The 16,470-nt window shown below is 30.9% G+C and overlaps 2 protein-coding genes and 1 pseudogene across 2 annotated transcripts in view; 1 reads left to right on the top strand and 2 right to left on the bottom strand.

Annotated features, from left to right (window-relative positions):
• The window catches only part of LOC107468924 (protein Iojap-related, mitochondrial), a 107,277-nt gene extending 97,368 nt beyond the window's left edge, over positions 1 to 9,909 (top strand). Inside the window, exons 2-7 of the mRNA XM_052255242.1 lie at positions 45 to 222; positions 1,925 to 1,968; positions 7,665 to 7,951; positions 8,256 to 8,343; positions 8,667 to 8,767; positions 9,445 to 9,909. Coding sequence (XP_052111202.1) covers positions 7,673 to 7,951; positions 8,256 to 8,343; positions 8,667 to 8,767; positions 9,445 to 9,522 — 546 coding nt within the window. The 5' untranslated portion in view covers positions 45 to 222; positions 1,925 to 1,968; positions 7,665 to 7,672 and the 3' untranslated portion in view covers positions 9,523 to 9,909. The remainder of the gene's footprint in view (positions 1 to 44; positions 223 to 1,924; positions 1,969 to 7,664; positions 7,952 to 8,255; positions 8,344 to 8,666; positions 8,768 to 9,444) is intronic.
• A 1,506-nt stretch (positions 9,910 to 11,415) lies between these two features.
• On the bottom strand, positions 11,416 to 14,749 carry LOC107468929 (glyceraldehyde-3-phosphate dehydrogenase GAPC2, cytosolic). Its single transcript, XM_016088306.3, has 12 exons — positions 14,629 to 14,749; positions 14,500 to 14,529; positions 14,312 to 14,412; positions 14,114 to 14,229; positions 13,795 to 13,894; positions 13,219 to 13,365; positions 13,068 to 13,128; positions 12,665 to 12,762; positions 12,198 to 12,340; positions 12,003 to 12,086; positions 11,830 to 11,919; positions 11,416 to 11,715 (listed from the first exon to the last, which is right to left on the bottom strand). Exons 1-12 carry the CDS (start codon positions 14,630 to 14,632, stop codon positions 11,670 to 11,672), a joined length of 1,020 nt encoding a protein of 339 aa, XP_015943792.1. The 5' UTR covers positions 14,633 to 14,749; the 3' UTR covers positions 11,416 to 11,669.
• Positions 14,750 to 15,621: 872 nt separating this feature from the next.
• On the bottom strand, positions 15,622 to 16,120 carry LOC107468916 (uncharacterized; annotated as a pseudogene).
• Between the last annotated feature and the right edge of the window lie 350 nt (positions 16,121 to 16,470).

A 16,470-nucleotide genomic window follows, 5' to 3' on the forward strand; every position in this document is an offset into this window, starting at 1 on the left:
GTCAGCGCGTCTCGCGGGCCTTCATCTCGTCGCCGCCGCTCGCGGGCCTCCATCTCGTCGCCGCCGCTCGCCGGCCTCTCTGCGTCACCGCGCCGTCTCGTTGCTCGCCCTCACTGGTCGCTGCTGCCTCCATCTCTACTCGCCCTCTGCCCTATTCTCTTGTCTCCTCTGCCTCCCTCTTCTCTTCTCTGGCTCGGTTCTCTCCCGCTGCGTGCGGCTAAGGTGAGTTTTCTTAGTTTTTTTAAGTTATTCAATCATTATTGTTTAATGTTTTGGGTGATTGTTGCTGCTGATCCTGTTTTCATTAGCTGCCATGGTTGATTTTTTGCTGTTTTTTTTCTCTAATTGTTGCTCGTTTTTTTTTCTGATTGTTGCTGTTTTTCGTTATTGTTGCTGTTTAGCGTTGGTTGATGCTTGCTGTTTTTTTTTTTCCTGATTGATGCTTGCTGTTTAGATGATTTGAATCTGCTGATACTATGTTAGATGATAGGCTCTGTCAATTAATTAGGTGATGTACTAATGTGATACTATGGTTAGATGATTTTTTTTTTTTTTTTTTGCTTTTAAGATGGTTTAATCAAATACACTAATGTGAAGACATGTATTTAAATTTTAAATTTTAATTTTAAGTTTTTGACTATTTTATATTTTTAACCTGTTCAACCATTGAACCTGAGACCCAGTAACCAGCAGCCTGACCGATTCGATGGGTGGGTTCTGACAACTATGCTTAACTCAGTAATCCCCAAAACTCCGAACCTCCATTCTCTTTTCCGTTCTCCATTCACCCCTCTTCTTACTTCTCTATTTACCTTCCTTCCTTCCTCGATTCACAGCTTCAGTCTTGTCCCTTGCTTCCTCTGTGTCCTTCTTCCGATGTTATCTCAGTTCGGGTAGGTCCTCTCATGCCTGGTTCTCCTTTTAGCTCTCAGTTTTATATTATTTTTTGTCATACCCTGTTGAACATGAAACGAATCTACCAGTGGATTTTGCCATTTTGATTATCTCCGGTAGAAAAATTTTACTTTTGGTAAATGGTTTTTGATTGGTGAGCTGGTTCTGAAATTTGATATGAGATATTATATAGTATCTGAAGTTAGATTGAGGATGTGACAGACTTGGATGATGTTTGTAGTAACTATGAGTTTGGGTTGGGGAATTTTTTTTGTTCTCTTCTTACATACTTTTAATTTTTTCCCCTTAAGTAGTCACACTAAACCTTTTGGTTCAGTTATTATTGTCTATTGTGCATGGATTTTGAGTGAAAAGCTTTGTTGTATATGATGATTGATGAAGAAGCTTCCCTTTCCATCCACAATTACTTGTTCTATTAGGAATACACAAGCTCGATTACATTCCAGCACTTCCTTTTTATTTTTTCCCTCTGATTACTCCAATTCAAATCAATTTGCACTTTTTAAAACTTGAATAATTTAAAATCCTATGTGTGTAGAGCAGTGTCAATATTGGGAAATAGATTTTATATATAATAGATTTTGATATGTCAAAGTAGTCGAGTTAGCTGTGTTAGCTTTCAGGGAAGTTTGAAGCTAGAGCCGTAGAGGCACTTAAAAGGATATCTAGTTCTAAAAGACATGCAAACTTTTAACCAATTAAAAGGAAACTCTGGTTTTGTTAGAGATCTGTTGTCATGAAAATGAAATTGGAGTTTCGTAATTTAATTGATTTCTAGTGTTTTCTGGGAAAATATAATGTTGTAGTGCAATTTATATTGTAGAGCACTTTGATTTGGTTTCCGTTAAAACATATAATTTGATGAATAATTGAGCATATAATCCTATAATTAAAATTTAGAATATAATGTGTTATTAATAAGGGGTAAAATTGTTGAAGCAAAAAAAAAAAAAAAATAATCATTAAAGTTTCATTCTAAATCATGGAATTCAATTCAATGGTCTCGCAGGCCCACATATAGACATTCCAAACACCCTATCAGTGTGCCTGTACAATGTGGGCAGCCCTACAAGCTCGAGCATCGGTTTCGTCGTGGTGGCTTTCTTCACGGCAATGGAAGCTAGCATTTTCGTCTTCCTCTTCTGCCGTTGATGCCGTTGGAAAATGCACCCTTGATCTTCATTTCTTAAAAATCTAATCTACAAAGACACTGATGGAAAATGTGAAAAAATATGAATAAATAATAATAAATATTTATATCTTATCCAACCTACTATGCATATATATGTTTAGCTATTATTGGTCTTATTTAATTTTATGGCTACTTGCAGTTTCCATGTATCATATGGCTTAAGCTCAAGAAACCTAAAAAATATGGCTTGTCCTGGACGATTAATTGGATAAATTTATTTGTATTTGATTATTAATAAGTTCATCTTCAATTTGAAAAATTATTCGTAAAGACACTAGCTAATTTTGTTCTTTTATCATTAAATTTTAGATATGCATTATTAGCTAGTGTCTTTACGAGTAATTTTTCAAAAATTGAAGATGAATTTATTAATAATCAAATACAAATAAATTTATCCAATTAATCGTCCACGACAAGCCATAGTTTTTAGGTTTCTTGAACTTAAGCCATATGATGCATGGAAGCTGCAAGTAGCCATAAAATTAAATAAGACAAAAATAGCTAAACATGTATATGTATAGTAGGCTGGATAAGATATAAATATTTATTATTATTTATTCATATTTTTTCACATTTTTAATCAGTGTCTTTGTAGATTAGATTTTTAAGAAATGAAGAACAAATTTTATTTTTTCTAGAATTCTTTTTTTATCTTTTTTCAAAATTATATTTCACAAATACTTTTAAAATACAACCATATTACATATATATATAGAAAATTAGTTATCCGTACAAAATATATATTAAAAGAATAAATATAAATTAAAAATAAATTAAATAATACATATATTTAATAAATAAAAAAATTATTGACTGATTTTTTATATGTATTTAACATTTTTATTTAAAATATCAAATAATAATAACATGTACTACTTACATAGTAAGAGGTGGGAGCAAATGTGAATCCACTCAGAAATTCAAGAAGAGACCCAAAAAATGGGACACAAATTCCTATGAACATTGTAATTCCTACACAATATAGAATTAGAAAAATTGGAGTTTTGTTGTTAGAAGCCATTCCAAATCAAGTGATAAATGAATAACATACTAACATATAGAAAGCGAGTTGTGAATCGCAGGGTAGTAGAAGGTGAGAAATTCAACCTGTGTAACTAGGAAGGTTTCAATCATATCAAACACAGGCATTGTGGCTTGGATTTCAAGGACCACATTGTGGCCTGCGTATGCAAAAGCCACATCTCCCAATGCAAAAAAAAAAATTAAAGACACCATCGCTCCTGCTTTTTATTTTTACAATATAGTTTATGTTTTTGGAAATCTCTTTTTTGATAGACGCAGTCCAAGCGATTGTTGAATAACTGCTCCAAAAGCATATTAATCCAACATTAAGTGAAATTATGATAACATTTACAGTATTGACTGAATACCTTAGATACAGGTAAATTCTTTTTAGTAAAAAAAAAAAATCAAATTATTAAATATTTTATATGTTGTGGCAAAATTTATACTTACCTGAGAGACATGACGGCTGCACCAACAGAGATAGCGGAAATAGAGTTAAAGTTAGGAATTTGTGCAAGCACTAAGTTGACAGAAACAAACACTATGATCCAATAAGTGGTTCTGATTTGCTTGCAACTAAGGCAAAAAGTTTCATGAACCTTTTTTTAAAGACTTGCTTTCAGTCACCATATATACAATACATGTACCAATTTCAACAAGCAGTTGTTAAAGAACTACAATCCATAGACCAAGTTTTTTTCCAAAGGCTTCTTGTCCCAATTCATGATATCCGTCATTTCTTTTCTCCCCAGGTACTATTTTGTACATCTCAACCGTTTGCCATAGCGTGTATAGTGTGATTATCCATGACAGGATCATTACTGTAATACCAGCACCCTTGTTTTTTTTTTTATATTAAAAAACAAATCTCGATCAATTTCATTTCAAATGAATAACATAACAACAAAATTATAGATATATATAATAATTGGCGAAAACTTTTTAGTATTCAAATAAATTAAACAATATTCTTATCTTTATCTTCTTCAATTCAATGCATATGAATCGTCATGTTGGAAAACAGGAAGCTAAATATCCAGAGGCCAGAGTGACTTTAAAACAATGGATTAAGTAAGATATTTTAATATAAAATAATAAAATTTGACCAAAATTCTAAAAACTTGTTTGTTTACGTTTTTATCTTTTATTCTCGCTTTATTTTTAATGTTTTTTGTATTCATGATTTTAGGAGAGAAAAAAAGAAAAAATAACAAAAAGATTATTTTTTTATTTTTTTTATAAATTCTAAAAACAAAAATATTAAAAAATAAAAAATCTAAAAATAAACAATCATCTACAAGTCATCCATATTATGTCAACCACAGTAATTAATCCATTTTAGTGATAAGAAAACATATCATATATATAATAATAACTTGTGAACTTGTGAAGATAAGTAGCATAATTAGAACTTGAAGAAGAAACACAACTAGTATTACTACCAACCCATATGTGACATGGTATAAGGAAGGCTAAGAATTTCAGCACCAACCATGGCGGTAAAATTGTGAAAAGCAAAATACTACCATTTCGCATTTTTTGAGAAGTTATGGAAAGTCAACCATTAAATTTTTTTTGCTTTGAACCTCTTGTTGTTATTAACCACACATAATAAGTAAGTGGTGATAGTTTGGCATCTGCAGCTATAACAACAACAACAATAAGAAATTCAAAGCAAAAAAACGGCTTCTCATAACTTTCAAGAAAGTTTTTGCCTGTGCTTTTATGGCTACACACTTAGGTACATGTATGTATGTTCCTTTCTCATTCAGAAAAAGAAAATCATCTTAACTCTATCTTATTCGTTCTTAAAACATATTTATAGAGGCAGATTGGGTTGTTATGGTTTTTAAGAAAGGGGAGGGGTTTATTTATATAGTGGATTTGGTGAGTATGTAATTACCTTAATGCCCCTATCAATTCCCAACTTTCAGTTACACGTCTTTCTTGTTTTCATGATTTTCCTCCTATAAAATTGGTTATTTTTTAAAATTTAACTTAGGTGGTTCACTACATACTCATGATGTGTGTAGTCTTGAAGTTACCCACATTACATCTATATAAGTAAAACAATTTAATTTTAAAAAATAACCACACAAGTAAAATAACTTAAATTTAAAAAATAATAATTTAAGAAAATAATAATTTATAATTTATAAATAAAAATAATAACTTAAGCAAATAACTTAAAATTTTAAAAATAATAACCTAAATAAATAATTTTAAATTTTAAAAAATAACTATCTAAGTAAAACAACTTAAAATAAAAAAAACAACTTAAATAAAACAATCTAATTTAAAATTAAAAAAATAACAACTTAAATAAATAATAATTTATAATTTATAAATAAAATTCTAAAAATTTCTAACAACGACTAAAGATAAAATTACTATAAAGATAAAAATAAAAATTATACTATTTTTTTATCTTTTTTGGTCAGTGAATTGAACAACCTCCAACTTTAAATACCCAAATAGATTGGACAACTTCCAATTTTAAGTACACAATACACCTACACACTTCTCACATATTTATCACATTTTTCTCCTCAAATGCATCATCTAAAATTTAAAATCTAGATCTTAGTGGTGGAGACTAGAGGAGTAGAGGGAGTGAAATATCACCCGAACTAAGGTTCTTCGGCTTCTTTTTTAGTTTTTTAACCCCTCCGCCAAAGGAAGTCGTTTTGGATTTAAGGAAAAAAAAAAAAAAAGGCCCTAAGCCTAATCTTCGAAGAAGCCCCCCAACATACTCTCTCACACTCACAGCACAGAGGCAGAGCTTTCCTCAACCTTCTCTATCAGCGCGTCTCGCCGGCCTCCATCTCGTCGCCGCCGCTCGCCAGCCCCTCTGCGTCACCGCTCCATCTCCTCGCTGCTGCCTCCATCTCTACTCGCCCTCTGCCCTATTCTCTTGTCTCCTCTGCCTCCCTCTTCTCTTCCCTGGCTCGGTTCTCTCCCTCTACGTGCGGCTAAGGTGAGCTTTTTTAATTTTTTTTAGTTAGTCAATCATTATTGCTTAATGTTTTGGGTGATTGTTGCTGCTGATCCTGGTTTAATGTAGCTCCCATGGTTGATTTTTTGCTGTTTTTTCCCTCTAATTGTTGCTCGTTTTTTTTTTTTTCTGATTGTTGCTGTTTTTTGTTATTGTTGCTGTTTAGCGTTAGTTGATGCTTGCTGTTTAGGTTGATTGATGCTTACTGTTGCTGTTTTTTTTTGTGATTGCTGGTTTTTCTCTGATTGATGCTTGCTGTTTAGATGATTTGAATCTGCTGATGCTATGGTTAGATGATAGGCTCTGTCAATCAATTAGGTGATGTACTAATGTGATACTATGGTTAGATGATTTTTTTTTTTTTTTTAAGATGGTTTAATCAAATACACTAATATGAAGACATGTATGTAAATTTTAAATTTTAATTTTAAGTTTTTGACTATTTTATATTTTTATTTAAATAAGATTGGGTCAACCTGTTACCTGATCAACCAGTGAACCTGAGACCCATTAACTAGCAGCCTGACCGATTAGATGGGTGCGTTCTGACAACTATGCTTAACCCAGTAATCCCCAAAACTTTGCTTCAATGACCATGAAAAATTTTACTTTTGGTAAATGGTTTTTGATTAGTGAGCTGGTTCTGATATTTGATATGAGACATTATATAGTATCTGAAATTAGATTGAGGATGTGACAGACTTGGATGATGTTGTAGTAACTATGAGTTTGGGTTGGGTAATTTTTTTTTTGTTCTCTTCTTACATACATATAATTTTTTTCCCCTTAAGTAGTCACACTAAACCTTTTGGTTCAGTTATTATTGTCTATTGTGAATGGATTTTGAGTGAAAAGCTTTGTTGTATATGATGATTGATGAAGAAGCTTCCCTTTCCATCCACAATTACTTGTTCTATTAGGAATACACAAGCTCGATTACATTCCAACACTTCCTTTTTATTTTTTCCCTCTGATTTCTCCAATTCAAATCAATTTGCACTTTTTAAAACTTGAATAATTTAAAATCCTATGTGTGTAGAGCAGTGTCAATATTGGGAAATAGATTTTATATATAATAGATTTTGATATGTCAAAGTAGTCGAGTTAGCTGTGTTAGCTTTCAGGGAAGTTTGAAGTTAGAGCCGTAGAGGCACTTAGAAGGCATATCTAGTTCTAAAAGACATGCAAACTTTTAACTAATTAAAAGGAAGCTCTGATTTTTTAGAGATCTGTTGTCATGAAAATGAAATTGGAGTTTCGTTATTTAATTGATTTCTAGTGTTTTCTGGGGAAATATAATGTTGTAGTGCAATTTATATTGTAGAGCACTTTGATTTGGTTTCCGTTAAAACATATAATTTGATGAATAATTGAGCATATAATCCTATAATTAGAAATTTAGAAGTGTTATTAATAAGGGGTAAAATTGTTGAAGCAAAAAAAAAAGAATCATTAAAGGTTCATTCTAAATCATGGAATTCAATTCAATGGTCTCGCAGGCCCACATATAGACATTCCAAACACCCTATCAGTGTGCCTGTACAATGTGGGCAGCCCTACAAGCTCGAGCATCGGTTTCGTCGTGGTGGCTTTCTTCACGGCAATGGAAGCTAGCATTTTCATCTTCCTCTTCTGCCGTTGATGCCGTTGGAAAATGCACCCTTGATCTTCACGAGATTGAGAAGGTTCTAACGGATGTTAAAGCTGACGACGTTAAGGTTATACCATCTCCCAAGCACTGTGATTGGGCTGATTTCATGGTTCTAGCAACCGGCAGGTCCACGTGGCATGTCAAGAACATCGCTCAAGCTCTAATTTACAAGGTAGGTCTGCTCGTTCTTTTTTCACATCCCTATTTACTTTTCAATAGGTTGAAAAGTAAAAGGTTTTTGGTATTGAAACCTGAAAGTTTTGATACTTGAATTGGCCATTTTCATGGGTTTAATGCTGCCAAGTAAGAAACCAAACATGTCTATCATTTTGTAGTTTCTAGGCTTAGTTCTTGCTATGTTATGATTTATGAATAAAACTGCTGATGCATTTTTTTGCCTTGTATTATTTTTTAAAGAAATTCGAAATTTGTTTATTTATTTATTTATTCATTTTGTTCGTTTTTGTTATAAGCAGGCTAAGCAGAAGCAAAAAGGTGCAGACCGAATGATGCTACCTAGTGTGGAAGGTCAAGCAGGAGGAAAGTGGATTGTAATTGACTCTGGTACTTATTTATTATTATTATATTTGTTTCTTTTCCATCATTCTTTGTTTCTTTTCAAATTTTCTTGTCAAATTTAGAAATGCAACAAACCGAGGTGAAATCTAAGTCTGCATACAGGTAGTGATATTCAGAATGACATGCAACACTCAAAGTACATTACCATATTGGTTAAGAAAAAGAAATGTGCTTTTATCTTGCATAGTGTTTTCTATTTTTAATTTTTATCTTTGCCTTTTTAACTTTTGTTATAAAAGTAAATGTCAATTTATTTGTTGGGTTTTCTTATTCTAAACATTTTTTTTTTCTTTTCCTTTGGGATTTAGGTAAAGTGATAGTTCATGCACTTGATGAAAAGGCTAGAGCTTACTACAATTTGGAAGGACTTTGGACAAGCCCAGAGAGATTGCGAAACGAACCTATTGAGGTAACTTTGTGTCTAGCTTTGAATTGTTTTGAGGAAAAAAAAATTGGAATTAGCTTTCATTTGCAGTATCAGTAAGTTAATAATTCCATATATTTGAAGTTTCTGAAACATTTTTTGAAGCAACTGATTTACATCTAAACTAAGCGATCTTCTGTTTATTATTTTATCAATTGGATATCTACATAAATCTTGAGAATCATGAACTAATCAATATGCAACTCCCATCGATAAAGTTTGTGACATGGAAGTTTTCACTTGTGAAATTTGGCCTTGTGTGTTGGCTGTGACTAGTGAGTCAAATTCGGAAACCATTATCTGAGAATGCACAATTTTAATATAGCTTCTACTTCTTTGGTTGGCATTTGGTAAGGACATCTTCACTTTGATTCAACACTTAGATTTGTATGATGATAGCCAGTCGCGAGTCACATTTTGGGGGTAACGAGTACAATTCATTCCGAGAACGACACTTCAAAATTTAGCCCTTTAGCATAGGAGTTCTTAGAGTACAAGTAATATGAACACATTCAAAACAAAGATAGAGAGCCTAAATCCTTTATTTCAAAGTGACCTTCTGGATCAATTAATCTTAGGAATTACATTTTTTATTTTGTTGCCTCAAGGTTAACTAAGTACCATGGCTGAATGTGATGATCTTCATTTTCTTGTGGTCTTAGGATTTACATTTACAAAATGCTTTGGTGAAGATTCGCCGGAAAAATAACTCGAAGAAACCTGCACAAAGGAATGCTTAATCTTAAGATGCAAGGGTGCTCCAAATAACACATCTCTATTTCTTGTTTAAGGCTTCACATTAGATGTAACATGTAAGCGACAATCTTCGAATTTGTAACATGTTGCTCTATTTGCTTGTGTGTCAAGTACTGCACACCAATCTTAAGCTTTCATGTTAACCAAAGTTAAAAGGTCACAAGTGTTATGCGGAAGGCACATAACTTCAGTTTAGTGTATTACCAGATTGGTGCAACCCTTGCAGTCATATTCATGCGAATTACAGTTGCACCAAATGTTACAACACAAAGGGACTTTAATCCTATTTGCTTAATCATCATGGGATAAATGAAATTCCTGTCAAATAGTAATAATAATATTTTTGTATACAAAGGTATTTCTAGTGCCAATGTCCCTAATTTTTATTTTTATTATTTTAAAGACTAGAATTTAAGATCATGTTAAAAGATAAAAGATAAAGACTTGTTATCTTAATTACTCATAATTGTCATGAAACTTTAATAATTATAAACATAAAAATAGCCCTAAAATAAAGTTTTGATAAAATAAATATTACTTTTATCACAAATGTTTTGGGTAAATATTTGTTATTTTTAATATTTTGCCTTATTTGTATTTGAGATATTTTAAAAGTGACTAAATATTACTTCATAGATAATTCAATAAAAATGTGACGTTCACGGTATATGTTATTATTTTTATTAGTAATTTTTTATTAACAAAAATATTATATTAAGTTATATTTGAAATAGTTAAGACAAATAAAATGGAAAAAAATCAAAGAGAAAAAGATATATTGATATTTACCTTAAATGATAACAATGACACGTTGGCCATGAAATTCAACTAAAAAAATTAGTTGAAAAGGAACTCTCTTTAAAATTTGTGGAGGTGATTCCAAATTCTAATATAAGGTTGTATTTTTTCTTAATTTCTCCATATAATTTTATCCTTTTACTATATATTAAAAAAAAAAGGAAAAGAGTACGAAGGACCGCTTTTTATTTTTAATATGACGATGAGATAGATGCAATGCGTAAAATAAGAGTTTGAACGTGTAATACATATGTATAGAATTAATAACAGTTTCTACATAAATGGTTAAATCAAATCATGAATCACAATTTGAGTGAAAAGAGAGACGAAAAAAAGAGAAGTCAGAGATTTCAAAATAAATCGTTACTCTTATTTTCATTGAGTAAAAAATTATCCTTTGTCACTAACTCAAATCGTTAATGATAATTTATTTTGACATTAATCCATTCCTATCAGTGTATTACATTAAATTTATATAATATTGTCGTATTACATCCTTTATTTTACCATATCTAAAAAAATGAGCACAACCGCACAATATCATAATTGGTTCATATTTTCATATGCTTATGTTTAGATCTAGCTGATGGGATCATCATCATGTGCCACCACGATCCTTAAATCTGAATGGAAAAATCAAAATAAATTGTTTAAAAAGTAACTTGTTTTTGTCGGTTCAAAATATATTTAGTTCTCTTGTTCATCTCTATAAGTTAATTAAATTTTTAAAAGTAATCATTCAAATTGGGCAACTAACAATTTGAATGTGATGCGTCAACAAACCAGCTTCTAACTAATGCCGCCTTAATAAAATCCTTTACAACTCAACAATATCAATTATTTTTACTATTAAAATTATAAACAACTTTATGTTCCAATTCTCCAAATTCCTTCATATTAATTATATTGTATTATATTATATGTGCCTAATGGTTGTCTGGCAGAATATTCTGACAATATTCGCAAATAAAAAATAAAATAAAAGAAAGGCAGTGATTGAGATCAAACTTTAATATAGTTAGTAGACAACTAATAAAATATAAACAATGGGCAAATAAAAAAGGGTTGCAAAAAGAACATAGTAAACAAACTTTAGGGCACATTGAAATATTATGATAATGAAGTAACATAGTTACATCCATCTCTTAAAACAAGAGGAAGAAAAAGCCTATGATAATGTCCCTCTTACTAACTAGACCCAAATACTAAAGGCCGAAATTGTATTTAAGTGACACAACAGCACTCAAATATTAACACAAAAGTGTTTTTTTATTTATTTCCGGAATCACAGAAAGAAAAAATTTAGAAAATGTTGCAATCAATGCTTTAAACTTCAAGCCACGGATGCAATGTGCACGATTAAGTCAATCACACGGGAGCTGCAAAAAATAAATAAATAAATAAAAGAAAAAGAATGTGGTTAAACAAAGAAGAATCAAAGATAAAAACATCTTCATATATTCTAGAAGAAGGTGATGGTGTAGTGAAATTACCTGTAACCCCATTCGTTGTCATACCAAGAGACAAGCTTCACAAAGTTCTCATTCAAAGCAATTCCAGCCTTAGCATCAAATATGCTTGACCTGAATTAAATCACAACAATACATTTAGTTATTTATTTTTTTGGGAATTAAAATAAATGGTATTTTATACACAAATGATTTACCTGCTGTCACCAAGAAAGTCAGTGGACACAACATCATCTTCGGTGTAACCCAAAATACCCTTCAATTTTCCTTCTGATTCCTCCCTGATTTTTTACATTTCCACATAAAAAAAAATTGAGGTTAGGTTTTGGACCAAAAATATAATATAATTTAATTTAGGTACATCAAAATGGAACTAGAAAAAAAAAACCTACTTGATAGCATTCTTGATCTCACCATAGGTTGCCTTCTTCTCTAGCCTGACCGTGAGATCAACAACTGAGACATCCACAGTAGGAACTCTGAAGGACATTCCGGTCAATTTACCATTCAGTGATGGAAGAACTTTTCCCACAGCCTGTTGTTTTTCACACAAATTCAAGTATTCATTCGTTAGACCAAGGCCTTGTTTAGATAAGTTTATAAGAAAAAGAACTTTTTTTTTAGTATTTTTTTAAATAAAAAATCTTTTTAAAAAAGACGTAAATTATAATTTTTTCAAAAAAATATCTTTTTTAGTGTTTTTATTTTTATTAAAAATTTGTCAAACACGTTAAAAAAAATTTATTTTTTTTATCAACTTAATAATGCCCAAACAAACACAAAATTGAAAACCTAAATAATTACAAAATATATATTTTCAGCTTCCAATCAAAATGTGTATCGATTAACAAATTTGTACCTTGGCAGCACCAGTGCTGCTGGGAATTATGTTGAAGGAAGCAGCTCTTCCACCCCTCCAATCCTTGTTTGATGGACCATCAACGGTCTTCTGAGTAGCTGATTAATCATAAAAAAATAAAGGATAATTAATACAATAATCTTAATTTTAAATTCAAATTGAAAAATATACAAGTGAAAAATCCAATTTCCTAACAATTTTGAATAATTTATAATCTTCTAAAAATTTAGATAATTTAGTCCTTCAATCATACTATTTTTTAAAAGATGACACCGACTAATTTGTCCTTCTATTGTAAAAGATCATAAACCAATTTGTCAATTTGTTTTGTCCAAAGTACAAATTGTTAGGAACTAATTTGGATTCTTACTCTAATACTCTACAATATATGTAAATTGATAACCTGTAATGGCGTGGACAGTGGTCATAAGACCCTCAACAATTCCAAATCGGTCATTGATAACCTGTACAAGATTGAAATTAAGATAATTACACAAAAGCATAAGCATAAGAATATTTGAAATTAAGATTTAAGATCCATCAAATTCATTAACCTTGGCGAGGGGAGCAAGACAATTGGTAGTGCAGCTGGCGTTGGAAACAATGTTAAGTTCAGGTTTGTATTCATGCTCGTTAACACCAACAACAAACATTGGTGCGTCTTTACTTGGGGCTGAGATCACAACCTTCTTTGCACCACCCTATACTCATTACAATAATCAACAATTATTACTATTTAGTTAAGTATTTTCAAAAGGAACATCAAATTCATTGCATCACTTTGATGCACCCAACACTGACCGAACATGATACCACACAGGAAGGACATAACATATTTATAAAATATAAAATATTTTTTAGATTAATTATAATGATATTTTAGTATTTTATTAATATTAAAATATAAATTAATTTTTTACTTGTTTTTAATGTTTTTTTACTTATATAAAATATTTAAAATATTTTTTATTTTAATAATTAATAATATATATTATTTCTGATCTCATTTCAAAAATACATGTTAAGAATAGTGTGTTCGATATTTTTTTTTATCTTTATTAAGACATGATTAGACGCAGAACGAGATCGAAACCGAAAGATTGAGAATGAGAATGAGAATGGACACAAACCTTCAAGTGTGCCGCGGCTTTGTCCTTATCAGTGAACACACCGGTTGACTCAATAACATAGTCAGCACCAGCTTCACCCCATGGAATCTCCTCAGGGTTTCTAACATAACAAAATAAATGTTGGTAAATCGATTTATACTTAGTTTCAAAAGTTATTATAGCATTGGCCTAACTTCATACAATGAAATTGAAATATTGAGTTTAATTTTGATGTAACAAAAACACGAAACATGAATTTTATAATAATAATAATAATAATAATAATAATAATAATAATAATAATATCTTAAAAAAAAAGGAAGAAAAATGTTATAAATACCTGAATCCGAAAACGGTAACTGGGTTTTGACCAAAGAGAAGGGTGTTAGAGTCCTTGACCTTGATATCAAAATGCTTCCACTGGCCATGAACTGAGTCATATTTGAACATGTATGTCTGCCACCACAATCACATTCTCAGAAAAAGGAAATCTAATAGAACCATGCATATAATCAAATGATTATTTATTTATTGTTACCATGTAATCAGTGGAAATGAAAGGATCGTTTACTGCAACAAGCTCAACATCGTCCCTCTGAAGAGCAACTCTCGCAACCAAACGCCCAATCCTTCCAAATCCTACACACACAAATTCAAGATAATTAATTGGACTGGTTTTGCAAATTGATGAGCATTTACTAAAAACAAAAAGGAAAAACCAATTACCGTTGATTCCAATCTTAATCTTCTTAGATGCTGCACAAATAAATCAACAAGAAATGCAAAATATATTAGAAACCATGGATTTGATTTGGAACAGAGAATGAAAGAGTGATTGAATGAAAGTAAAAGTACCCATGAGGAGTGAAGAGTTGAGAAAATGGGTTTAAAAAAATTGTGATGGTGATTGTGATTGAGAAATGAGATTAGAGAGTGGTTTGGTGAGAAAAACAGGGGTTAAGGGGGGTGGCTATTTAAAAGGGTTTTGTGTCTCAAACTCTGAATTGAAGGGTGTCTCAGTCACGTGACTTTGGCTTGGAGAAAAAGAAAACTGAAAATCTGGCTTGGACCCGCCGAGCCGCCGGTTTGGGTTCGGTTGGCTTCCAGAAAGAAATAGCCCAGGGCACTGCTTTAGTGGTTTTCACCTCACCGCTGATTTAGTAGTCCATAGTTTTTTTTTAACCATTCGTGTTCCAGTTTTATTATGAAATATTTGATTCATTTAATTTCATTTTGTTTAAATTAACTAAATTTACAATTTGGAATATATTAATAATTTTAAGAATTATATGTTTTAAATCATATTATAATTTTTGTTTTGTATATTTAATTTACTGTTTTAATTTAAATAAAATCATCTAAAATAAAAATTAATAAAATAAAAATTTAATTATTATTAAATTAAAATAATAAGACAATATTTTATAATAACTATAAATTTAATAATAATTAATTTTTTATTTTATTATTTTACTATTTTTTTCCTTTTAAAGTTTTTAAATTATTCTAATTTTATATTAAATATCGATTCTCACTGCTTTGATTTCGCTGATATCCTTAATAATTATTTTTTGAGAAAAGGATAAATAGGTTTTTGATTTTTTGTCTCGTGGATATTTTTGTTCCTGACCATTTAAAAATACTTTTAAGTCCCCACCTCTTTAAAAGTTGAATGGATTAGTCCCTCTGTATAAATACTTTAGTCAAACCCAACGAAAAAGTCTAACGTGACTCTCATTCTAATGACCTGGCGTTACAGATGCACACGTGGCATATAAGTGGAATGGTAGTTTTAAAAATTAGACAAATAAGTCCCCTCAAAATTGCGTCGTTTTGTATGGCAGCCATTTACATACATGGGTGGTGAGCTTGGCTCCTCTGGACATTTCCATGGCTTACATAGCTTCTCATGGTTAAATTGTCTTTAATTGGCCAATGTTATTGATTATCACCACCACAATTTGAATGCGATTTTCCTCTATCACCATTCATACTCTCAACCATCCAAAGAAAAAAAATAGTTCTTGCGAGGAAATTTAATATTCCCTTGATAAATCAGGCGAAATGATAGAAGGTTGCACCATAGGCAGAAGATAAAGAGCAAAAGTTGAATTGGCAATGTTGGAACTTCACAATGGTCCATTATCTCTATGATACAATTTTTACATAGGGCACATTTTTAAACAATGTTAAAAGATTTCTAGCATATTGGACATTCCAGCCCTTCTTCTCTCCCAACAATCGAATTCTAGTCATCAGAACATTCTGATGCAGAATGAGTTGACTTTGTAAAATTATTTTTCTATCGCACGCTTTCAGCAACACAGTTTAAAGTAAAGTTTCACATTCTCAATCACAATAGGTAAAATGACCAAGTATAACAGATTATTTAGACTTTAATAGAATTATTAGTGGTTAACTCTAAGCATTCAATTTAAAAAAGTCAAATAGAACAGAGTCACATAAATATAGCCAGGTAAAACTTAAAAAAATATTTTTAAGAAGAAAAAAAAACAAAAAAAATAAAATATTAACCACAATAACATCTTTCCTCAAAACTAAATGATGTTGTAAAAATAGAAAACCGAACATATATTAAAAGTACATATTATATACACATCTTGCTAAGCAATGATCATATGCAATACACCAATAATATTAATCTAATTCATGCATCTATTACACATCCTATTAACT

This window comes from Arachis duranensis, chromosome 10, assembly GCF_000817695.3.
Source record: "Arachis duranensis cultivar V14167 chromosome 10, aradu.V14167.gnm2.J7QH, whole genome shotgun sequence".
Lineage (NCBI taxonomy): Eukaryota > Viridiplantae > Streptophyta > Magnoliopsida > Fabales > Fabaceae > Arachis > Arachis duranensis.

Excerpts from the sequence above, each read along its gene's own strand:
- LOC107468929 (XM_016088306.3), bottom strand. Across the intron at positions 12,763-13,067 it reads CACTGTCCACGCCATTACAG|CTACTCAGAAGACCGTTGAT; the intron begins GTTATCAATTTA and ends ATGATTAATCAG. Across the intron at positions 12,341-12,664 it reads GCAGCACTGGTGCTGCCAAG|GCTGTGGGAAAAGTTCTTCC; the intron begins GTACAAATTTGT and ends GAAAAACAACAG.